The following is a 23882-nucleotide window of genomic DNA, read 5'->3' as shown; positions in this document are numbered from 1 at the left end:
TTGGAAGGACTGATGCTAAAGTTGAAACTCCAATACTTTGGCCACCTTATGCGAATTGTTGACTCACTGGAAAAGATACTGATGCTGGGAGGGATTGGGGGCAGGAGGAGAAGGGGACGACAGAGAACGAGATGGTTGGATGGCATCACCGACTTGATGGACATGAATTTGGGTAAACTCCAGGAGTTGGTGATAGACAGGGAGGCCTGGCGTGCTGCGATTCATGAGGTCGCAAAGGGTCGGACACGACTGAGCAACTGAACTGAACTGAGGCCACATAGAGAGGCCAAAAAGAAAAATAGACAACTAAAACAAAAGCGCTGGTTGTTAGCTACAAACGTGTTGGCACTTGGTATTACCTGAATTGCCCCAGGTCTGTGTGCGGATGTAAGCAGGAAAAGAGGAATTAGGTGGGCTGGGCTACCTGTGGACTCTTACCTGGTCTTCCTGGCTTGTCTGAGCTTATTTCCTTGTCCTCTCTCTATCCTTATCAGAGACCCACCTGGAGGCTTTTCACCTGCCCGCCTGTTGGGGAAAGACTTCCCCTACTCCTGAAGGCAAGCCGGGGTGTTTTGGGAAACTCAAGTTCCCTGGAGCTACAATGAGGAAGTAGCACTCCTGACAAACACTCCTGACAAACAGGTTCCATTGGGTCCCCTGCTCAAAGATGAAAAGTATGACTTATGCCCCCAAAGTCAAAGTGTTAGTCGTTTAGTCATGTCTGACTCTTTCCAGGCTCCTCTGTCCATGGAATTCTCTAGACAAGAATCCTGGAGTGGGTAGCCATTCCCTTCTCTAGGGGATCTTCCTGACCCAGGAATCAAACCTGGGTTTCCTGCATTGCAGGCAGATTCTTTACCTTCTGAGCTACCAGGGAAGCCCTCGTTATGCCCCTATCTCATTCCAAAAAGAAACTGAGTTCTGAAAATCATACCCTGTCATGTGTGCCACATTATTTTTGCACAAACACATTTTATGTATCATACAAATGTTTTTGCAAAGGCACCGAAGATTTTAAATATGATACATTCTTCCACAACAAGCAAAATTTTCTATTTTTCTGTCTTCCAAAGGTGCCAGCATAGTTTCAATACTGTTTTCTACCTTATTCTCCTAGCATTGCTTCATAACTATTTGCCATGTTACTACACAGTCTGTGTATCTGTACTTTTTCCTGGAATGTAAGGTTGCACCAACTAGATTTTGCCATCCTGGTAACAACAGTAAAGTCTCCTGGGAAAATCTTCATTCCCCCACCCCACTCCATGTGGTTCCACTGGGACAGCCAACACCAGCAGCCTCCTCCTGGCCACTGGAGTTGGATTCAGTCAATTACAGGATTCCATTCCTCTGACCACGGAGACTGGCCCAGGAATGAGCTACTCACCCATGCCGGGACAGCCTCCTGCCCTGGGTCTCTGGGAAAGGACAGCTTTCTCTTTCTTTCAAGGTCACAAAGCAGGAATAAAATAAGTCAGGAACCATCTGCGTCTTGGCCTCCCTTCTCCTGGTCAATAGTGGAAGAAAATGAACCTCACACAGGAGAGAAGCAGACAGAGGCAAGAGATGGAGAGGGCCTGCCAACATCACTTAAGACCCTTGCACTGCCCAGTTTCCAGAATCACTGAATTCTCTTTTGTGCTTAAGCTAGTTTGAGCTGGGTTTCTGTCACTTACTGCTGAAAGAATCTTAAATGCTTCAATTTATTCTTGAGTGCAGGGCATTTGGACAGCTTCCAGTTTTTGCCATTACAATGAATGCTGCAGTAAACATCTTTGTGAAAAACAAAAATACTTTCAGTTTAAAAATGATTAAGGAATGTTCCCAGGTGGCCTAGTGGTTGGCATTCAAGGCTTTCACTGCTGTGGCCGGGGTTCAGTCCCCCATCGGGGAACTGAGGTTGTGCAAGCTGTGCAGCAAGGTCAAAAAATAAATGGAAATTAAAAAAAAAAATAAAAATGAAACTTCAAAGTGATTGGTCTTGATTTTGCCCAAAGATTCTTTTCTGGAAGGCTACAGGAATCCTTAGATCTTTCTCTTTCACCCCCTTATTAAACCTCCACATCAGACAGCCTTGACCCTCCTTCAGTCCTCCTTACATCACTCACCTGGCTGTTAGGAAAGGGTTCATGGAGGAGAGGCACTTAGACTATTCCTTAAAAATCAGGTAGAGTTTGGCCAGGCTAAGAGGCAAGGCATATGCATGCTAACTCGCTTCAGTTGTGTCCGACTCTTCACAACCCTATGGACTGTAGCCCGCTAAGCTCCTCTGTCCGTGGGGATTCTCTTGGCAAGAATACTGGAGTGGGTTGCCATGCCCTCCTGCAGGGGATCTTGCAAGGCACGGGTGACCATTTGGGGAGATGGCGAAAGTACAGGCACAGTGAAGGGGGAAGTAGGCCTATCTGGAGAACTATGAAAGGGAATCTTAGCTGATATGGAAAGAGGGGTGTGGGGCAGGAGGAACGCATAGAGGCCACCCTGCAGGCAACCAGACAGGGCTGAACAGGCACTGAGGCTTCTGATCAGGTCGGGGAGTGGACAGCAAGAGTTTTAACCAGTTCCCCACCCATTCCCCCCTCTTCTGGCACCAGCATCAAGTTTCCTTTTAGGGACCCAGCCTTCCATCATTCTAGGTTCACATGGTACATTCTGGGGAAGTGTATGAACCAGAAGCAGCCAGTCAGCACATTTCCTCTCCCCAAGCTACCGAGACTTGTTCAGGCATGAGCACGTGACACAAGCAGGGCCAAAGCATACTTTATGTAAAAAAAAATCCCTTCCGGAACTTTCCTGGTGGTCCGGTGGTTAAGGTTCCTACTTTCAATGCAGGGGACCCATATTTGACCCCTGGTTGGAGACATTCTGCATACCATGCAGTGTGGCTTTAAAAAAAAATCCCTTCCAGTGGGAGAGGAGCTCATGATGAAAGAAATGTTGAGTTCCACTAGCCTCTGGTAGGGCCAGGACCTTGAACTCCAGTGAAATCCTTCATGGAGTACAAAACACTTGGGTCTTCTTTTCTGTCTAGAAGGCCAGTAGGGGTAGGTAGCCTGCCTGTGGTGAGTGATTGGCCTGCTCTGGGAATCCCTACAAGTTCTCTTCTAGGCAAGGATGGAGGATTCTGTTTACCTGCCACCAGGTGAAGTCTGAGCACTTCAGGTGTGGGGCCTGGCAGCCGGTATGAATCCATTGATATCTAGGCCACCCCAGGCAGAGGTGCAGAAGAGGCACAACCTGGTGTCCTCCAGGCCTCTGTACCGTCCACCCTCCTCTCTCTGTGGTTTCACCCCTTCTCTCAGACCTGGGGCCATCTTTGTGCTTCCCCTCCTCCACTCCTCTCACATTTGTCTCAGGACATTCACACTCAGGGGAAAAAATTAAAAAGTCTACGATAATCAACACAGCGTGGTACTGGTGGAAAAATACACACAGATCAGTGGAAATGGGCTAACACAAATATTGACTGAATTTTTTTTCAACTTTTTAAAAATTGAGGTTTTGAACTGATTCATTGGAAAAGACCCTGATGCTAGGAAAGATTGAAGGCAGGAAGAGAAGGGGACCACAGAGGATGAGTTGGTTGGATGGCATCACCGACTCAATGGACATGAGTCTGGGCAAGCTCAAGAAGTTGGTGATGGACAGGGAAGCCAGGCGTGCTGCAGTCCATGGGGTTGAAGAGTCAGACACAACTGTGCAACTGAACTGAACTGAAAAATTGAGGTATAGTTGATTTACATATTAGTTTCGGGTGTACAACATAGTGATTCAAAAATTTTTATAGGTTATATTCCATTTATAGTTATAAAATATTGGCTTTTTCCCTGAGTTAACTGACTGTTTTTATAATTTATTTTTTTATTTTTGGCTGTAGTGAGTCTTCGTTGCTACTTGGGCTTTTCTCCAGTGGCAGGGAGCAGGGGCTACTCTCTAGTTGCCATGTGTGGACTTCTCACCGCAGTGGCTTCTTGTGTTGTGGAACTCGGGTGTGCAGACTTTAGTAGTTGCGGCGGCATGTGGGCTCAGTAGTTGTGGTTCCCAGGCTCGAGCACAGGTGCAATAGTGGTGCTGCGTGGGCTCAGTTGCCCTGCATCATGTGGGATCTTCCTGGATCCCACATGAGTGTGAACTCATGTCTCCTGTACTGGCAGGAGAATTCTTTACCACTGAGCCACCAGAAAAGCCCTCAACTGATTTTTGACAACAGAAGCAAAGACAATTCAATGAAGATAGGCTACTGTTTTCAACAAAAGTTGTTGAAACAACTGATATCCATATGTAAAAATGGCACAGACCTTACATCATTCACACTCAAAAAAGATCATAGACCTGAGTGTAAATCATAGATCTAAACTACAGAATTTCTAAAAGAAAATGTAGGAGATAATCTAGGCAACCTTATGTCTGGCAATAAGTTTTTAGTTACAACACCAAAAACATGATCCATGAAAGAAAAAAATTGATGTTAGACTTTATTATAATTAAAATCTTCTGCTCTATAAAAGATACTATTAAGAGAATGAAAAGACAAGTCATGCACTGGGAGTAAATAGTCGAAAAACATATCTGATAAATGACTGTTATCCAAAATACACAAATAAGTCAAACTCAACAACCGGAAAGCTAACCAATCCAATTAAAAACAGGGAAAAGATCTGAATAGACACCTCACTAAAGAATATAACATATACAAGGGTTTAAATTGCCAACTATAAGATGAATAAGCTTTGGGGATCTAATATACAAAATGTCAACTATAATTAACAATACTGTATATAACATAGGTTTTCAACAAGAACGACTGTATAGCACAGGGAACTCTACTCAATACTCTGTAATAACCTACATGGGAAAAAAAGAGTTTGGCAATTTCTTACAAAGCTAAACATAGTCTTACCAATCAATTCAGCAATCGTACTCCTAGGTAGTAACTCAACTGATTTGAAAACAAATGTCTATATATTTTTAAAAAATGCACACAAACATTTATAGCAACTTTATTCATCATCACCAAAAACTGGAAGCAACCAAGATGTCCTTCAACACATGAAAGGATAAACAAACTGTGGAACATTCATAAAATGGAATATTATTCAATAATCAAATGTTATCAAGGTTTAAAAAGATATTGATGAAACTTAAATGCATATTGTTAAGTCAAAGAAGCCAGTCTGAAGAGGCTACATTCCTTTATGATCCCAACTATATAATATTCTGGAAAAGGCAGAAATAGAGAGACAATAGACAGACCAGTAATTGCCAGGGATGGTTGAACAGGTGAAATACAGAGGATTTTCTTTGGCGGGGGTTGTGGGGTGGTGATGAGAATATTTTGTATAATATTATTGATATAATGCATTTGTCAAGACTCTTAAAACTTATGGAACAAGTTAATACATGCACTCCCAGATGAGAAAGTCTAGAAGTAATGGCACTGTAATGGCATCAAGCACAGCCAGTGCTCAGATTTTAGTTTCTAATACTATTCTTCAATAAAACAAACTAGTCAGACATGACCGAATGACTTCACTTTCACTTTTCACTTTCACACATTGGAGAAGGAAATGGCAACCCACTCCAGTGTTCTTGCCTGGAGAATCCCAGGGACAGGGGAGCCTGGTGGGCTGCCGTCTATGGGGTCACACAGAGTCGGACACGACTGAAGTGACTTAGCAGCAGTAGCAGTAGCAGGGCTCCTTGGAGAAGTAGCTGACACTAGGACTAGGGCAGAAAATACACAAAATGAGCCTGGAGCATCTTATATTGCCAAAAAGTAAAGAAAGAAAATTTTTTAAAGAATTTTTTAAAGCCTTTTTTGCATTTGTTACAGTGTTGTTTCTGTTTTATGTTTTCGGCTGTCAGGCATCTGGGATCTTAGTTCTCCAACCAGGAATCAATGCAGCACCCTCTGCATTGGAAGGTGAAGTCTTAACCACTGGACGGTTAGAGACTTCCCTGACCATCCAGTGGTTAGGACTCGGCGCCTCCACTTCTGTGGCCAGGGTTTTATCCCTGGTGGGGGAAAGATCTCAAAAGCCGAATCCAGCCCACAAAATAAACAGTTTGATTAAAAAAAAATTTGATGAAGATATGTCAATAAAACATTGCCAGGAACGCCCTGGCAATCCAGTGGTTAGGACTCTGTCACTCTCACTGCCGAGGGCTCAGGCCAATCCCTGGTCAGGGAACTAACATCCCACAAGCTGGGCAGTGTGGCCAAAAAAATAAAGAAAACATAGAAATCTAGTAAAAGAGTTCTCAAAGGCCAAAGTTAGAACATTATAAACAACAAAATAAAGTATATTGGATTATAACTCAAAGTATAAAATAAATATCCATGATTCCATACTGATAGAAATAAATGGTTGAATAAATAAATAAATGGGGCAAACAAATCTCCCATGTGGAATTCGAAATAATTTACATAGATTTTTCTCCCTCAAGGAAGTGGAGTCTAACTCTCCACTCCTTAAATGTGGGCTGTACGTAGTGATTTCCTTCCAAAGAATGCACTGTGGAAAGGAGGAAAAAATTCTAATAAATTTTCTACAGAGAAACCTGACAGACACTATTTCAGCCTGGTGATCAAGGTCAATATCAACAGTGATGTCATTTTGACAGACAGTATGTATGCAGTAGCACCTTTGACATAATGTGATGAATGACAGTTGCCTGTGTGGTCTGCCTCCCCAAAACCCAGAACCTCACTCCAGTCATGAGAAAAGAAAAAATAATAATAAAAATAAAAAATAGAAGGACATTCTACAAAATACCTAACCAGTACTTCTCAAAACTGCCCAGGTCATCAAAAACAAGGAAAGTCAGAGAAACCATGACAGCCAAGAGGAGCCTGAGGAGATACCACAAGTGAATGCAATTCCTGGATGGAATCCTGAAAAAAAAACTTCATAGAAAAATGAAAGAAATCTCGAAAAGTATGGATGTTAATAATGCATTAATATTTGTTCATTAATTGTAACAATATCAATATATCATATTAAAACCATTGACCTCAGTTTGGGACTCAGACCCAGCCAAAACCAAGTCTGGGACTTGAACCCACAATCTTTTAATTAGAATCACTCATCTGATGTCTGAACTCACTGAGGCTCAGGTTCTTTGTGTCTCAGTGCAGAGAAGATTCAGAGAGAAGCAAAGTGATAGGCAAGTAGATTTATTGTAAAAGATGCTTCTGGGCAGCTGAGAAACTCTGTCCCAGGGTTGAATGGGCTACAATTTTATAATGAAAAAGGGGGGAGGGGAAACGACCACCTTCTTCAAGAAGACATAGATGCAGACATGCATCACTAGCTCCTCCTTCATATTAGGCAGGAAAGTGTCTGACCCTCTGAGGTCAAACTAGGATTATTGCATTAGTAGAAGGGTGGTGACGTTTTTCTCCCATCTAATGGACTTGTGGTTTTGTTTATGGTTTTATAGTTAAGCAAGCCTGCTTCATTGAACAATGTTCCAATAACTTTCTTGAGTGATCATTAACTTACACTGGTCTCCCAAAGTTTTCTAGGTTTCCTTCTCTATCTATAGTCCCCTATTGGGACATCTACAACTACCTGTATAACTATCCTATTATATCCCCATCAATATTAATGTAAGATACTAATAATGAAGGAAATGGTTTTTCCAGTAGTCATGTACGGATGTAAGAGTTGGACTATAAAGAAAGCTGAGTGCCAAAGAGCTGATGTTTTTGAACAGGGGTGTTGGAGAAGACTCTTGAGAGTCCCTTGGACAGCAAGGAGATCCAACCAGTCCATCCTAAAGGAAATCAGTCCTGAATATTCATGGGAAGGACTGATGCTGAAGTTGAAACTCCAATACTTTGGCTACCTGATGTGAAGAACTGACTCATTTGAAAAGAGCCTGATGCTGGGAAAGATCAGGCAGGAAGAGAAGGGGACAACAGAGGATGAGATGGTTGGTTGGCACCACAAACTCGATGGACATGAGTTTGAGTAAATTCAGGGAGTTGGTGATGGACAGGGGGGCATGACGTGCTGCAGTCCATGGGGTCACAAAGAGTTGGATGTAACTGAGTGACTGAACTGAACTGAATGAAGGAAATTGGATGTGGGAACTCTCAAAGTGTCTTTATAATTTTTCTATAAATCTAAAACTGTTCTAAAAATTAAGATTGTTTTAAAAATAATAACATTTTAAAAGTTGTCTATCTGTAGGATGTCTGGATATTAAAAATGAAAGGTTTCAGCCAGTAGTTCTAAAACTTTCAGTTCAGTTCAGTCGCTCAGTCGTGTCTGACTCTTTGCGGCCCCATGAATCACAGCACGCCAGTCCTCCCTGTCCATCACCAACTCCCGGAGTTCACTCAAACTCATGTCCATCGAGTCGGTGATGCCATCTAGCCATCTCATTCTCTGTCATCCCCTTTTCCTCCCGCCCTCAACCTTTCCCAGCATCAGAGTCTTTTCCAGTGAGTCAACTCATCGCATGAGGTGGCCAAAGTATTGGAGTTTCAGCTTTAGCATCAGTCCTTCCAATGAACACCCAGGATTGATCTCCTTTAGGATGGACTGGTTGGATCTCCTTGCAGTCCAAGGGACTCTCAAGAGTCTTCTCCAGCACCACAGTTCAAAAGCAGCAATTCTTCGGCGCTCAGCTTTCTTCACAGTCCAACTCTCACATCGATACATAACCACTGGAAAAACCATAGCCTTGACTAGACGAACCTTTGTTGGCAAAGTAATGTCTCTGCTTTTTAATATGCTTTAGCACGTATCACGGAGAAGGCAATGGCAAGCCACTCCAGTACTCTTGCCTAGAAAATCCCATGGATGGAGCAGCCTGGTAGGCTGCAGTCCGTGGGGTCGCTAAGGGTCGGACACGACTGAGCGACTTCCCTTTCACTTTTCACTTTCACACATTGGAGAAGGAAATGGCAACCCACTCCAGTGTTCTTGCCTGGAGAATCCCAGGGATTGGGGAGCCTGGTGGGCTTCCGTCTAGGGGGTCACAAAGAGTCGGACACGACTGAAGTGACTTAGCAGCAGCAGCACCTATCAAAATATCTTAGTGGGTTTGTTAAGCGTCTCATCAGGCCCCACCTTCAGCACCAGAGATCTAGTGTGGGACTAGAGAATCTGCATTGCTGTGAAGTCCCCTGGGGCTTCCCTGGTGGCTCAGGGGTAAAGAAGGGAACACAGGACACATGGGTTCCATTCCTGGGCCAGAAAGATCCCCTAGAGGAGGAAATGGCAACCCACTCCAGTATTCTTGCCTGGAGAATGCCATGGACAGAGGAACCTGGTGGGCTACATATAGTCCATGGGGTCACAAAGAGTTGGACATGACATCACACACACATGAAGTCCCCAGGTGCTGCTGCTGTTGTTCCAAGGACTGTACTTTGAGAACCACTGGTATAAACTCAAAAATTAAAACAATGATGAGCTCTCATCCTACAAGCAGATAGGGTAGGGGTCCCGCAGAGAGAGAACCCCACATGGCTTTCTTGACAAGAGAAGCCATTTTGTGATCCAAGCCTGGCTACAATGTTTACCCTAGAACAGATCTCAGTAAGTAAAATCTTAAAGGAACAAAAGAATGCAAGAACAGAGTAAAAGCATTTAGAAGCAACAGTTCAGTGATAAAACAAGAGTCCTGGGTCCTCCTCTTTTGAACTGTGGTGTTGGAAAAGACTTTTGAGAGCCCCTTGGACCACAAGGAGATCAAACCAGTCAATCCTAAAGGAAATCAGTCCTGAATATTCATTGGAAGGACTGATGCTGAAGCTGAAGCTCCAATACTTTGGCCACCTGATTCAAAGTATTGACTCATTGGAAAAGATCCCGATGTTGGGAAAGATAGAAGGCAGGAGGAAAAGGGGATGACAGAGGATGAGACGGTTGGATGGCATCACTGACTCGATGGACATGAGTTTGAGCAAGCTCCGGGAGTGTGCTGCAGTCCATGGGGTCACAAAGAGTCAGATACGACTGAGCTGAGCTACTGAACTGAACTGAACTGAGATCCTCCTCAAGGGAATTACATAACAATCCGATCTTTGAGTTGTTCTAGGGGAACAAAGGCCCCTCACACAGGCGGGGAATGGTAACTTCGGGCTAAAACCTGCAGACAAGTGGGAACCTAAGGAATGATGATGTTAACCTTCTTCTGTCATTTGTGATTTCAATCAACAAAAGCTTGGACTTTTGCCCCTATTCTGTGCTGGATTCTCTTCTGCTCAAGCCCCGTCATGTATAACCAAACCCCAGCCAAACCTCTTTTTTTTTTTATTTTATTTATTTATTTGGCTGCTTCAGGTCTTCACTGTGGCATGTGGAATCTAGTTCCCTGACCAGGGATCAAACACAGGCTCCCTACATTGGGACTACAGTGTCTTAGCCACTGGGCCACCAGGGAAGTCCCCCAGCCAAACCTCTTCATGAATATGCACATACTGTTAGCTTCAAACTTTCCTAATTTTGCTATTCGGGAAACATCACCGGTATTCTCCTTACTTAAAATCTTCCTTCTCTTACTGTTTGACTTGGTTATGTCTTTTGACTTGACACTCACTGAGATGAATCCAGTTTTTCAGGTGATAATCCCAGCCAGCAGGTGGAGGCATTTATGGAGCATTCCTTGGACATTTTCAGGGGACCTTTTCAGAGCCTCTCTCGAGAAGCCCTGTTATCTGCTCCACGCCTCCTTCCTGATTCAAAATCTCAGTGATTTAGCAGTAAGCTGTTGAGAAAATACTCAGACTCAGCTCCCCAGCCCTGGGAGTGTCCAAGAACTCTCATTGAAGTGGAGGAGTCAGAGTAAACAATTGCTAATCAAATCAGAAACAAAGGTTTCTCATTTACTTGAGGAACAAAGCAGGATGGAAGTGGCTAAAAAGCTTCAAGAAGCTTCAAGGATCAGGAGAGATGAAGCTCAAGTTGAAGAGTGATTTGGAAGTTACCAGGATAAGGGTGCCATGGGAACAGGATATGCAAGGGCACAAGGAGACTACCTGAGCACCTGCTGCTGCTGCTGCTAAGTCGCTTCAGTCGTGTCCGACTCTGTGCGATGGAATGGGCGACGGAATGGGGTCGCACAGAGTCGGACACGACTGAAGCGACTTAGCAGCAGCAGCAGCAGCAGGTGCTCAATTAGTCTTCTTGTGCCCTTGCATATCCTGTTCCTTCCCCTTATCCTGGTAACTTCCAAATCACTCTTCAACTCAAACACTTTCACTCAGGCTTACGCAATACATAATTGCCATTCCCATTTTACAAAGAAAGCTCTGAGATGTTAAGTAACTTGCCTAAGGCCATTCAGCTGGTAAGCAGGAAGAACCAAACTGGACCTCAAAAGATTCTCTAGGTCAGTTGTGTCCCCTAACTCCTTCTCCCACCCCAGAAGACATCCCTTGTTCTCCTGCCATCTTTCTCCAAAGCCTTCCCCCTCTTTTCTCAGAAGTCCTTGCATAATTAACCATTACCATGCTCAAGAACAAGGACAGGAGTCCAGAGTCTCAGGACCTCTTCCACCACTTGCTGGCCTTGTATAACCTAGGCTCAGGGATCAAAATCCCACCGTACTCAGCCTGCCTGCCCTTCTCCTCTGGGTTGCTGTGAGGATCAAAAGAGCATAAGGATGTGATTATGTTCCCTGCGATCCTTCAGGACCCCTTCCTCTGCACCCGCAGGGACCACATCCCCGCCCAGGAACCTATCTTGCAAACATTTTACTCAGTCTAAGGATATCTGTTCAGTCCAGGGGCGAGTTCTCCTGACGTCGATCCGAGGAGTGGATACACAGTTTGGCAACCCTACCCGGCGACGACCCGGCATAGAAGAAGAAGAAGGGGAGCTCTCGGTTCGCAAAAGGAGCAGCCCCAAACAGGCCGATGAACTGTTGTCTCCGCTCTCGGCTTCTGCGCCCGTCCAGTGACCCAGGGTCCAACCTCTCCTCCTCCCTACCAGTGATGAAAAAAAAAAAAAACTCTGCTCCCGGGGGACCCCTCCCAGCACTCCGAGTCGACAGCCCAGGTACCGGTGCCGGGGTGTGGAGAGTTAACTACAACCGTTTCTCTGCAGATTCCGGGGGCCGGGTCGCCTGGAGCACCTCCCATTGGCCATCGAGCCGGCTCGGCGTTGATTGGCTGTGGCTCTCGGCTACACCTCTCCAAGGCCCTCATTGGGCGCTGCTCTCCAGTGATCGGAGTGTGGTGGTCAGGCCTCCGTAGGCTACCCGGGGTGAAGCTGCTGAGGGCTCCGGCAGATGCCTGGGGGCGCTCATCCTCTGCTGAATCTTGACTTCCTTCCCCTATTCAGACCTCGCTGCCGTCCCGGGGACGCCACCGGATCTTCTCCTGGTCCTCTCCCTCCTTCACCTACTGATTTTCTTTTCCCTTCCTCCCCCGCACGCCTCTCCCAACTCCGCTTTTCTCTCACCTATTCCCGGTCCCGTGTCTGGCCATCCTAAGCATCCCACCTGCTGTCCTCTTGACTTCTGCCCTCCTTGACCTCAAATCCCTTAATTAACAAGTCCCTGTCATAGCCTTCTCGCCAGCCTCTCCTAAACTCGTATTTCTCTCTTTACCATCTCCTGACTCCCAAATTCTAGCTAACCCTTAACCTCTTGACATCTGACTCTGACACTCTATAGATTCCAGACCTCTAAACTTCTACCTCCTGCAGCCTGGACCGCTGAAACTGAGGCTCTCCGCAGGATATTCTGACCCCATTTCTGAAGTTCACTTTTAACTTTCTTACCCCTGGGCCAGTTCCTGCTACTGCTGTCCCACCATGGACTTCTTGATGAGTGGCCTGGCAGCCTGTGGGGCCTGTTTGTTCACCAATCCCCTGGAGGTGGTGAAGACCAGGATGCAGCTGCAGGGAGAACTGCGGGCCCCCGGCACCTACCAACGGCACTACCGAAATGTCTTCCATGCCTTCATCACCATCGGCAAGGTGGACGGCCTGGCAGCCCTGCAGAAGGGCCTGGCCCCTGCCCTTTTATACCAGTTTCTGATGAATGGCATACGGCTGGGCACCTACGGGCTGGCGGAAGCTGGGGGCTACCTGCATACGGCTGAAGGCACGCTCAGTCCTGTTCGCAGCGCAGCAGCTGGGGCCTTGGCTGGGGTCATGGGAGCCTACTTGGGGAGCCCCATTTACATGGTGAGAAGAAGGGTCTTGCCTGGGGCCTTCCAGGAAGATCCTTGGTGCAGGGTGGGTGGTACCTGGGCCTTCACTGAGGTCGGAAGTGGATTTGTGTAGGGGAAGATGAGCCATTTGATTAATATACTTCAGCGAGTCTGGGGATCAGGGGAGGTCCTGGGCATCACAGAATTACCATCCTGTAGTCGGCCTCTTGGAGTTATCTGGTATAGATGAAGGGTCAGGAGCCTGAGGCCCAGAAAAGGAAATGACTAGCTCAAGGTCACGTAGCTGCTTATTGCTAGGACCAGTCCAGTCCTTGCTTGGCTTTCTTGGTGACTCAGTGGTAAAGAATTCACCTCCAGTGCAGGAGATGCGAGTTTGATCCTTGGGTTGGGAAGATCCCCTGGAGAAGGAAATGGCAACCCACTCCAGTATTCTTGCCTGGGAAATCCCACAAACAGAGGAACCTGGCGGGCTATAGTCTGTGGGATCGCAAAAGAATCAGACACTACTGGGTGACTAAACAAGAACAAGGCCCTGCTTAGCGCTCTTTCTGGAAAGACACTGTGAGGCAGTGAGGTCTGAAGAAGGAAAGGTAATCTGGTCTCCCTCCCAGGTTATGAGATTCAGGGACAGTGATCTCTCCAAAGCCAGCTGGAGGCCAGAGAACAAGTTTTGCAGAGGACCCCTCACAACCTGCCCCAGAGTCTGATGTTGGAGCCTGGTCATGGTAGTGGCTGAAGAGCCTGTCTGCCAGTCTGAGAATAGGAGATGGCATGAGTGGCTGGACACCAGGTCTCGCCTAATGTGAACAGTCTTAGGAAATGTTGCCATTTTCCATCCCCCACCCCTACCCCAAAGGAGGGAGGATGTAGAGGGGGTGGGGTGCCTCGCAGCGCTAGGAGATCCATCCCCCAGGATTGGAGCCAAGGGACACAGTCTCATGACCAATTTGTTAAGTAGGAACACTAATTATCAGATTAGAAGGCTATTCATTGCTGAACACCCTAGAGAAAGTGTGAGGCATTTGGGTTTCTGAGGTGGGAGGCTGACCTCTGAGCCATAGGCTGTAATACTCTGTCTTCCCCAGGTGAAGACACACCTACAAGCACAGGCAGCCACAGAAATCGCTGTGGGGCACCAGTATAATCATCAGGTGAGGGTTTTCCAACCCCCGGTTTGAGTCCCTGCCCATTCTCTCCCTTCTTCCCCCAGCTTTCTGCCTGTACCCAGCAGCTCCAACCCAGCCACAGATCTGCCCAGCCCATCAGTTCAGCCCTACTCCACCCCTGGAATCCACCCAAACCCTCTTTCCCCTATGTTCCAAGTTCCTCTAGTCTTCTGCACCTGTTTCTCCTGCCCCATCCTCCTGACCTCTAATGTCCTCACTTGCATACACCCTGCCCTGTTCTGGGGTGGCAAGGGAGAGAAGGATAGGTTGGTCAATAACTGAGGGCCACATTCATGCTCAAAGCCTATATGGAACTGGTTGTCTAGACATTGGGGTTCTTGTGATGGACCCATCCTTGTCACTGTTAGGAGGTAGCAGCCCCTGATGCTTGGGTGACTGAACCCCGCCCCCATGGTCTTTCCCCCGGCCCCCACCAGGGCATGTTTCAGGCGCTAACCAAGATTGGCCAGAAACATGGTCTGGTGGGGTTGTGGCGCGGGGCCCTGGGCGGCCTGCCCCGAGTTATCGTCGGTTCCTCCACCCAGCTGTGCACCTTCTCCTCCACCAAGGACCTCATGACCCAGTGGGAGGTACTGCCTGGGGAAGGGGTGGGGCCACTCTGGGAATGTGGGTGTGGCGGGGGGCAAGCTGAAGCGGGCTCAGTTTGAAGTGGGACAGTGCCAACATTCAATGTGAGGGGGTAGCAGGTAGTCTTGGGGGGGGTCACTGTCTCTAACCTTCCCGCAGTTCTCTTGTCCCTTCCACCCAGGTGTGCCTGAGTCCTCAGTGCCTTGCGCTCTTCCTCCTTCAGTGTTATCACCGGTGGAGTGGAAAGCTCCCTGAGTTACCGGCTCTCTTCGGTATCCCCAGCACAGGGCCTGGCCTTTCTGTGGGGTTGAATGATTGGCTGACAGAGCTCTCCCTCCCTCCCCCATTAGATATTTCCACCCCAGAGCTGGAAGGTGGCTCTGGCGGCCGCCATGGTGAGTGGCATCGCGGTGGTCCTGGCCATGACACCCTTTGACGTGGTCAGCACAAGGCTGTACAACCAGCCCACAGATGCTCAGGGCAAGGTAAGGGAGTGCCCTGGGGTGCGGGCAGGCAGGGAAAGCTGGGGGATGGGGGAAAGCAGATTGTGGGTGCAGATAGAAACTCTAAAATGCAGCCTGCTGAGGTGAGGCTCCTGGTGGGTTCTGACAAACTTCCCTCTGCTCTTCCTCTCCCACCTCTCAGGGCCTCATGTACCGGGGGTTACTGGATGCTCTGCTGCAGACGGCTCGGACAGAGGGCATTTTTGGCATGTACAAGGGAATAGGTGCCTCCTACTTCCGCCTTGGCCCCCACACCATCCTTTCCCTCTTCTTCTGGGACCAGCTGCGCACGGTCTACTACACATACATCAAATAACGACAGCCACTCTTCCCCACTCCAGCGAATCAGCACTCCTTGGACTCTTCCAACTCCATTTTTATTACCGGGAGACTTCTGACCAGATGGCCTTTCATCCATCCGAGGGGGACCGCTAACACCCCTCCCCATATGATTTCTCAGGATTGAATCACTACAAGGGATAGTTTCCTTCCCTTTCTTGGGTGTTGCTTTAAACCTTCCCTGCCTATACTCCTGCACACTTCACACCGCTCTCTCAGGGCTGAACCTGTCACTCCAAAGTGTGTTTCCTCCCTTTCTCCGCTGCCAGCCTTGGGTCCCTTCTGATCCCATGTATAATTTTAACTCCACCCGTCCAAGACCAAAGGGAATTGGGTGGACCCAGGTGTTCTGTTAGATTTCAAAGGCACAGAGATTATATTGGTTATAAAGCAAGTTTATTTCTGCAGAGAGGAGGTGTCTTGTGTTTATGCACTGGAAAGGAATTAGGGGAATATATCCAGCCCTTTGTTCCCCTTGCAGAACAGAAGCCCCAGGTCTTCAGAAGCATTATGCAGCATTTCAGCATCCTTACTGGGGACCAAAGATGTTGGGATCGTGAAGGGTCAGACTGGTCACAAGCTGTTCAAAGTTGCCCAGGCTCCAGGGCGGAATTGACAGATTTTCCGGGCTGAGAGATGACCTATTCTCAGGGCTTGGGGTTGGGGAACAGATAGAGAACATCATCTAGGCCTTGAAGCTCCCATTTCCCCAAAGACCTGGTTATCTGTGACCCCAAACTCGTGGCCCACTCCCACTTCCTTGGAGGCCCCCACCAGCCAGTCTCCCTACCCTGCCTCGCCAACCCTAATTCCCCTGGGGACCCAATCATTATCCATGTGCCCTTTTTGTCCTTACGGGGGCTGATTGAAGGTGAGCAGGAGATCAGTCTGGTACTGGGGCAGTCGCAGCAAGGCCTGATGCAGTGTCACATACTTGGCTACCTAAAGGGATTGGAGTCCGGATGCTTACCTGATTCCCCAGCGCCAACCCCTTCACCCCTCCAGGACATCTCACACTTCTCTGACCCTCACCTGATGATTTTCTTTAGCTACCTGCTGTTGGCCAGAGAGGATCCAGGCTTCTTGACAGCAGCCCCTCAGGGCCAGGTTCTCCAAAACGAGGGGCTGCACAGTCTCCACTTGCACAGCCCTAGCCTCTTGCACCCCACCAACATCTTCAAAGTGGTACCTGGAATTGAGGGAGCAGGGTCAGGGAGGGGCTTTTGTTACTTCCCCTTTCAAGCATCTCTTAAATCCTAAGCTTCTCTAGCTTTCAGTGATAACATGTTGCCCTTGGAGTTCTCATTGCCCTGATTAACCGTCCAGCCACAGGCCCCGCCTAATCCCTCGGCTCCGGCCCTCCCATTGGCCAGGCGCAGGCCCGCCTCCCTCACCGGGCAGCCTCCTCGCCCTGCACGTGGGCCTGCAGCTCTAGAAGTTCAACTATCAGGCTCTGGTCTGTCACGCGATGGCAGAAAACTTCTTGATTGTCCGGGACCGGTCGGAGGTCACTGGAGAGAGGCGAGGTAGACCCTGGTTGACCCCGGTTCCTTCCCGCAACCCACCTGGTCAAATTCCTTTGGTGCCTGGGCCGTCTCACCTTACGTCAATGGCCCCCGGAGGGAGAGTGGCGGAGAAGGCGCCCCCGAACAGTGGATAGTCTCGCGTGGGCTCCATGGGCCTGAGACTAGAGTATGGGCATTAAAGATTTAAAAGAAACCCATATGGGGCCACGTGCCATCACTTCCCTGCGTTTCTAGGCAGCCGTGGCCACCTCCAGGTCGCCCTCGGCTTCCGACTCTTTAAGATTTGGCCCCGCCCCGCGGTCGCGCTGGCCAATTGGCGCCCGCGCCTTGGGGGCGGTGCCCCAGTGGAGCTGCTCCCGGAAGCCAACCTCTTGGTAGGGAGCGGGGCGGGACCGCGGGATCCCGGCTTAGGACTTGTGACGCCCACTTGGTCACTAGCCCCAGCCCATCGGCCTCCTTGTTTTAAAGGGGTCGCACTTTCTAAGAATGTCGCTTGAGAACCTTCTTAGCGGACGTTACTCAACCAAAGGACCGACGTTTTTGTGGGGTCTCCTGAGGTGTGTGGAGGGGGGATAGTTTCAGAGTCTCCCCATATCACTCTCGGGACCTCTTGACAGGGAACGGACTGCCAATCAGACTGCTAATTCCCGGATGCAGGGAATTAGGGAAACAATGGGCCAGGTGTGGGGGGACCGGGTTAGATTCAGGCCTCACGTCTTCCTGAAAGCGAGACCCAACCTGGGGATTATATATCTAATCCTCTCAAATCTTACCTTGGGAGCTGAGGTGAGGCGAAGGGATGGAGGGGTGGGAAGGAGGCGGTACCCACCCCTCACATACAGACACACCTGACGGAAGCAGGGAATAAACTCTGTTGTTTTTCTTATATAGATTTTTAGAGTGTTCTTAAAATTTCAGCTCAGGTGTATCCTCCCAGCTAATTGCTTCATTCACCTTTGAGCCTCAGCACCTGGCAGAGTGTTTAGAGCATAAGGGGCATGGATTGTTCAGTGATTGAATAAACCCAAGAGGGTGAATTTGGGAACCCAGGGGACCACCCATACCCTCAGGGGCTCTAGATGTCATTTACTTGCCACCCCAAAACTGAGCTAGAGTATTCTCATCCTGAGGCCATCCCACCCACTAGGTTCCAAGTGCCATCATAATTCTGGACCCTAATAATTTTGTGACACTGAGGCCAAGGGACACATATTCTTTGATTCCCTCATTTTACCAGGCCTTAAGCAAAGGGCTGGATATACAAAGGCTATTTAGGACCCAGCCCTTACCCCACCAGGAATTTACAAAGAACAGTGGAGCACACTTTAATTAAGCCTTTTTTTTTTTTTTTTTACTTATTTATTTATCAGTGCTGGGTGTTAGTTGTGGCATGCAGAATCTTTGGTTGTGGCATGTGGAATCTATTGACAGTTCCCTGATCCAGGATCAAACCTGGGATCCCTGCATTGGGAACTTGGAATCTTATCCACTGGACCACCAGGGAAGATCTCTTGAGTCTTTTTTTTTTTTAAGATTTGTTTGGTTTTTGCAGTCTTCATTGCTGCCTAAGGGCTTTCTCATTGCTGAGCACAGGCTCTAAGCATGCGAGCTTTAGTAGTTGCAGCTCCCAAGCTCTAGAATGCAGGCTTAGTAGTTGTGGCACACCAGTGTAGCTGAGGCATGTGGGATCTTCTGGGACTAGGAACCGAACCCAGGTCCCCTACATTGGCAAGTGGATTCTTAACTACTGGACCACCAGGGAAGCCCCACCTTGAGTCTTAAAAGTTGCCTCAGAATTCATCAGGTCATGCTAGGGGTATTCTAGCCAAGGCGAACATCAGGAGCAAAGACTTGGAAATGAGAGGGCATGTTTTGGGGAATGTGAGCATATCAGCTTGGCAAGGGTGCTGTGGCAGGGAGCTTTGAGGCTGGAGTGTTGGTCATGTGCAAGGTGTTTTTAGAATATGCTAAGGAGCGTGGACTCCTCACTTATGACAGCCAGCATCAGACCTCCCTCTGAGCCTCATCAACTAAAACATTGTTAGGATTAAAGGCAGTATGGATGTAGTTGAATCTAAATCTGTTTCAGGCAAAGAAAGTGGGCTGTTTGATCCATGAGGAATTAGAAAGATGGAGGGGTGTGTCACAGAAGCCTGAGGAAGAGGAGCAGTCCGGACAAGGGGAACCAAGGAAACCAAGTCACAGGGTCAACCCTGCTGCCTCCCTCAGCATCTCTCTGTCCCTCCCTCCCCATTTCTACTGGCTTGCCCTCTGCCCTGTGCTCCCTGCTAGAGGCAATACTGGCTCTGGCTGCTTTGTGAGCAGTCAAGCAGATAGGGAGTCCTTGGAAATGGACCTGCAAGGACATAGAAGTTAACAGGGCCCTGGCACTGGGCACAGGGCCCTATTCATGGGCCAGCAAGAGGTGAGACTAGACTACAGAGACTGAGGAAAATACCCCCAACTTCCTCGTTTTGGGTCTCTGGCATGTCAGGTGTCATGCTCTGCTATGACATGCTGGGGAGGTCTGACCTCCACAGTTCTGGAGCTCTGGGGGCATGGGTTAGGTGGACTCTTCCAGACGGTAGGAAGCAAGCAGTCCTCCAGGAAGTGACAGAGGTGCAGGGCTGGATGTCCTCTGGGAGTGGGGTGGAAGGAAGCCCTAACTTGGCAAGTTCCTACTCTTGACTCTCCCTTACCCTTCACCTTTTCCCCTCTGTCACTAATGGGCTCCCCAACAGCTGATTCTTTCTACATGTTCAAGTTCAAACTTCCCAAGAGGCCAGATCTGATGAGGTCAGTTTTTTGTCATCCAATTTGAAAGTACCTCTTTGGCCAGCTGTCCTGCCTTGCCATTTCCCAGGCCAATACCCAGACACAGATTAGATCTCTTCTTTGTCCATCTGGCTGTGACTAGGATGACCAGTATCATGGGAGAGATCTCATTAGGCCAGTTTTCTCAACAGGGTGTGAACATATGTCCAGCTCCTTCTCAGCCTCCTCTTTTTCTGCCAGTCCCTTCAGTGTTCCCAGGCTCTCCTCACTCCTCCCAAATAACCTTCCCCACACATAGACCAGTGCCTCCCAAACCTTCATCTCCATCTCTATCCCAGATCTTTTTGTTGTTGTTGTTGTTTTGGCTGTGCCACCCATGCGGCATGCAGGATCTTAGTTCCCTGACCAGGGGTCAAACCCACGCCCCCTGCAGTGGAAACATGTGTCCCCCTGACACCTCAAACAAAACAGTCCTAAGCAAAGCACATCATTTTCCTCCCATGCATGCACCATCTTCATCTATAGTTGATGAAGTCATTGCCTACCCAGTGGTCCAAGAAAAGAATCTGCACTTCAACATCAACTCCCCTATCTTTCCTTCACAACCAGTTCCTGGTGATTCTACCCACCACCACTACCCTAGTCCTGACCATCACTGTTTCTGCCTGGAGCATGCAAAGTACCTGGAGCAAGTACCAGCCCATAGTAGCTGGTACTCCTAGTGGGCTACTCGCACAGGAAGGTCTTTCCTGAAGCCTGAGATAGGTCTCTAACCCAGGCCCCACCACAGCAGTGCACCAGACTCTGTCTTCTGGCTTATGGGATTTCTCACATCCTCTCGTCTTCCTTTGCAGCTGGAGTGATCAAGTCTTGCTCTCATATAACCCCCTTCGGGTGGTTTATAAAATGCAGATTCCTTGACATGCTCTGTTAGGCCCTTAACTGTGCCTGTCCTGTTTTAATGTTCCAGACAGACTCATCTTTGTTCAGTTCCTTAACTCGCTTTACTGCTCGCCCCTGAGGTTTTGCAAGTATCTTTAGCTTTTGCTCCCTCCCCACTCTTGTAACCAGCTGCTGCTCATTCCTCATGTCTCAGTTAATCTGGGGAATTTCCCCCTGATCCTGAATGTCTGGGCCGCATCCCCTGCTGTGAGCTCCCACCTGTACTCTGAGATTCCTCTAAAAGATATTTCATTGAAATGATTTGCTTCATGTCTGTCTCCCTCTGTGTGTGCACCTGCCCAGGGAGAAGGCCCTTGACAACTTTCTTACCTGGGTGACAGGTGGGGCAGTACTCTCTTTCACACCCTTTGTCCATGTAGCCACCGGCTATTCCTCCAGCCTGACCAGGCAGACAAAGATGTACAAAGCCACCCACCCCTTCTGGGAGAAAACGGCCCGTAGTGGCTGGTACTCCTAGTGGGCTACTCACAGGAAGGTCTTTTCTGAAGCCTGAGATAGGTCTCTAACCCAGGCCCCACCACGGCAGTGCCCCAGACTCTACCTTCTGGCTATCTGCTGCCCCCAAGTGTCTAACGACAGGCTGAAGATTTCTTTGATTTCTGCCCCAGCGTTCTGAATGCAGCACGTGCTGGAGAAATATATTTTATGGAGTCCTGGGGTCTCTGAAGGCTCAACTGCTGGAGATGTCCTCCTCCCACAGACTCACAACTGCCTGGCGCCCCTCTCTGGGAGGGTCCCATCTGGACCTCTGCACACACAACCCCCTCTTTTTGCCTGGACCCCCTGGAACCCTCATTCAACACATATCAGGCACACACTGAGTTTAAGTGCTATTTCTGTGAAACAAGGGGGCTGTTGGCTGCCAGGCAGATGTTAAATTAAGAGAGACAAGACTTACTGGTACTCCCCATCTCTCCACCCACCCCTCCATCTGCCCCAACACATGCACATGGTGTCCTTCATTTGACACAATGACAAGAGCTTGCAACTTTGAAGGAAGTAAAAAGGGGAAATGACTGAAGGCTTGCAAAACGAAACCACCCATAAGCCCAATTCATTAAGTTCACTCTTCTATTAAGGGAAAAAATGTTATCAACCTTAACTAACTTTAACATTCTTATTCATTTGTTCAATATATATTTATTGAGCACCATGTAGGAGACAAGCATGTGCTAGGTGTTGGGTACAGTGGAGGGCAGAAAGGGAGTTCCTGCTCTCATGGACCACCAAAGAATTCCCTCAGAGAAATTTCCAAGATGGTGAGCTACTTAGGGAGCTGTATAACAGGACAGTCACATCAGTCATGAGAAACTTCTACATACCCTTCTCTGGACAAAGGAAGCAAGGACGGTTGTCAGCAAGAAGTCCTGACAATGCTGCCTCCTGGAAATGTGACTTTAGGACAGTAGGAAGCAGATGTTGCAATTTATTTAACCTTAATTCTTCCTTTGTTTTAAAAAGGGGGGAGGGGGCTATCAAGTACCTTACTAAACTCTTATGAAAAATAATTTAGATACATATAAATGCCTAGCATATGTTTGGTTCATGGTAGGTGCCATATACTGGTAATTTTGTTTTACTGAGATATAATTGACATCACATTATGTGAGTTTAAGGTGTACAATGTATTGACACACTAGCAAATGATTACCACCATACTTCACACCTGGGCTTCCCAGGTGTCAATAAAGAACTTGCCTGCCAGTGATGGAGACAAGAGACGAAAGTTCAATCTCTGGGTTGAGAAGATCCCCTGGAGGATAGCATGGCAACCCACTCCAGTATTCTTGCCTGGAGGACCCCATGGACAGAGAAGCCTGGTGGGTTACAGTCCACAGGGTCACCAAGAGTCAGAAATGACTGGCGACTTAGCATGCACATGCATACCTACATCACATAATTATTATTTTTAAGATTTACTCTTGCAGCAACTTTCAGGTACACAAATTACTAACTGCAATCACCATGCTCTACATTAGATCCCCAGAGGTTATCGATCAAATAATCTCGAAGTTTGTACCCATTGACCAACATTCCCTTTTCCCCCACCGACCATTCTAGCCTGTTTCTATGAGTTCAGCTTCTTTTAGATTCCACATATAAGTGAGATCATACAGTACTTGTCTCTCTAGCTTCATGCCTTTGAGGTCCATCCATGTTGTTGCAAATGGCAGGATTTCCTTCTTTCTTGCAGCTATAATAGTCTGTTGTGTATATATACACACCACAAACAGATCCTGTTGGACTATAAGGTCCCTGGCAGCACTGTTGCAAATCATCGAACATGAATGGAATGAATGAAGGAATGAATATTAAAGGCTCAGTGCTGGGGATAAGAGTGCTGACCACTTCTGTCAGGAAGGGAACTGCTAAATTAGGAGAAGCAAAAATCAGGAGTACTGAATTCAGAGGCTGGCACCAGGGCAGCCCCTATGACACAGCTGGAAACACTATCAGAGAAACTGCCAAAGTCTGTAACCACTTAACACAGTGCTGCATTTAAAAAGAAAGCTTCAGCTGTCCTTCAGATGAGAACGCTGAGTTCCTGACTTGTATGCTTTTGTCCACCCCCATCCCCTTAAACCCTGATGACAGGGGGATGGGACACAGGATATCCCCTCCGGACCCAGATAAGTGAGTGACACCAGTGACATGGTGCAGTGAAGTGGGGCAATGGAAACCCCCAGCCTGCATGCATCCTAACTTCCTAGGCAGGCTCTTTCTCTGAAGCACATGCTGCTTCCCGGGCCCACCAAGAACAGCACTGAAAACAGATCCAACATCGTAAGACAAAGGGAGGCAGATTAATAAAATTAGCTGAGGTCTTTTTTTGGCATTTTGGTCCTTGTCTGTTCAAGACACATTTGGGAATAATATGAGGTAT

At 48.0% G+C, this 23882-nt stretch overlaps 2 protein-coding genes across 4 annotated transcripts; one reads left to right on the top strand and one right to left on the bottom strand.

Annotated features, from left to right (window-relative positions):
• The first annotated feature begins 12169 nt into the window (after positions 1–12169).
• On the top strand, positions 12170–15711 carry SLC25A35 (solute carrier family 25 member 35). Of its 2 annotated transcripts, XM_055406657.2 has the most exons (5): positions 12171–13151; positions 14224–14289; positions 14742–14894; positions 15243–15377; positions 15538–15711. In XM_055406657.2, exons 1-5 carry the CDS (start codon positions 12777–12779, stop codon positions 15709–15711), a joined length of 903 nt encoding a protein of 300 aa, XP_055262632.2. In that variant the 5' UTR covers positions 12171–12776. The 2 variants fall into 2 exon arrangements, with proteins under 2 accessions (XP_055262624.2, XP_055262632.2); XM_055406649.2 differs by lacking the exon at positions 14742–14894 and having other exon boundaries at positions 12170–13151.
• Positions 15712–16246: 535 nt separating this feature from the next.
• RANGRF (RAN guanine nucleotide release factor) lies at positions 16247–18146 on the bottom strand. 2 transcript variants are annotated; one of them, XM_055406681.2, is made up of 5 exons: positions 17335–18146; positions 17129–17245; positions 16788–16923; positions 16591–16676; positions 16247–16387 (listed from the first exon to the last, which is right to left on the bottom strand). In XM_055406681.2, exons 1-5 carry the CDS (start codon positions 17409–17411, stop codon positions 16264–16266), a joined length of 540 nt encoding a protein of 179 aa, XP_055262656.1. In that variant the 5' UTR covers positions 17412–18146; the 3' UTR covers positions 16247–16263. The 2 variants fall into 2 exon arrangements, with proteins under 2 accessions (XP_055262656.1, XP_055262645.1); XM_055406670.2 differs by having other exon boundaries at positions 16767–16923; positions 17335–17774.
• Between the last annotated feature and the right edge of the window lie 5736 nt (positions 18147–23882).

This window comes from Moschus berezovskii, chromosome 20, assembly GCF_049115385.1.
Source record: "Moschus berezovskii isolate FMDL1 chromosome 20, NW_MosBer_1.0, whole genome shotgun sequence".
NCBI classification, from domain to species: Eukaryota; Metazoa; Chordata; class Mammalia; order Artiodactyla; family Moschidae; genus Moschus; species Moschus berezovskii.
Note: the sequence above shows the minus strand (reverse complement) of the source record. Positions and strands in the feature narration are given on the sequence as shown.

Bases quoted from the DNA above. Each gene is read 5' to 3' on its own strand.
- SLC25A35 (XM_055406657.2), top strand. From the start codon at position 12,777: ATGGACTTCTTGATGAGTGGCCTGGCAGCCTGTGGGGCCTGTTTGTTC. The intron at 14,290-14,741 runs GTGAGGGTTTTC...GGCCCCCACCAG, and splicing joins GGCACCAGTATAATCATCAG to GGCATGTTTCAGGCGCTAAC. The intron at 14,895-15,242 runs GTACTGCCTGGG...CTCCCCCATTAG, and splicing joins ACCTCATGACCCAGTGGGAG to ATATTTCCACCCCAGAGCTG.
- RANGRF (XM_055406670.2), bottom strand. From the start codon at position 17,411: ATGGAGCCCACGCGAGACTATCCACTGTTCGGGGGCGCCTTCTCCGCC. The intron at 16,924-17,128 runs GTGAGGGAGGCG...CCTCAATTCCAG, and splicing joins CAGGGCGAGGAGGCTGCCCG to GTACCACTTTGAAGATGTTG. The intron at 16,388-16,590 runs GTAAGGACAAAA...CCCAACCCCAAG, and splicing joins CTCACCTTCAATCAGCCCCC to CCCTGAGAATAGGTCATCTC.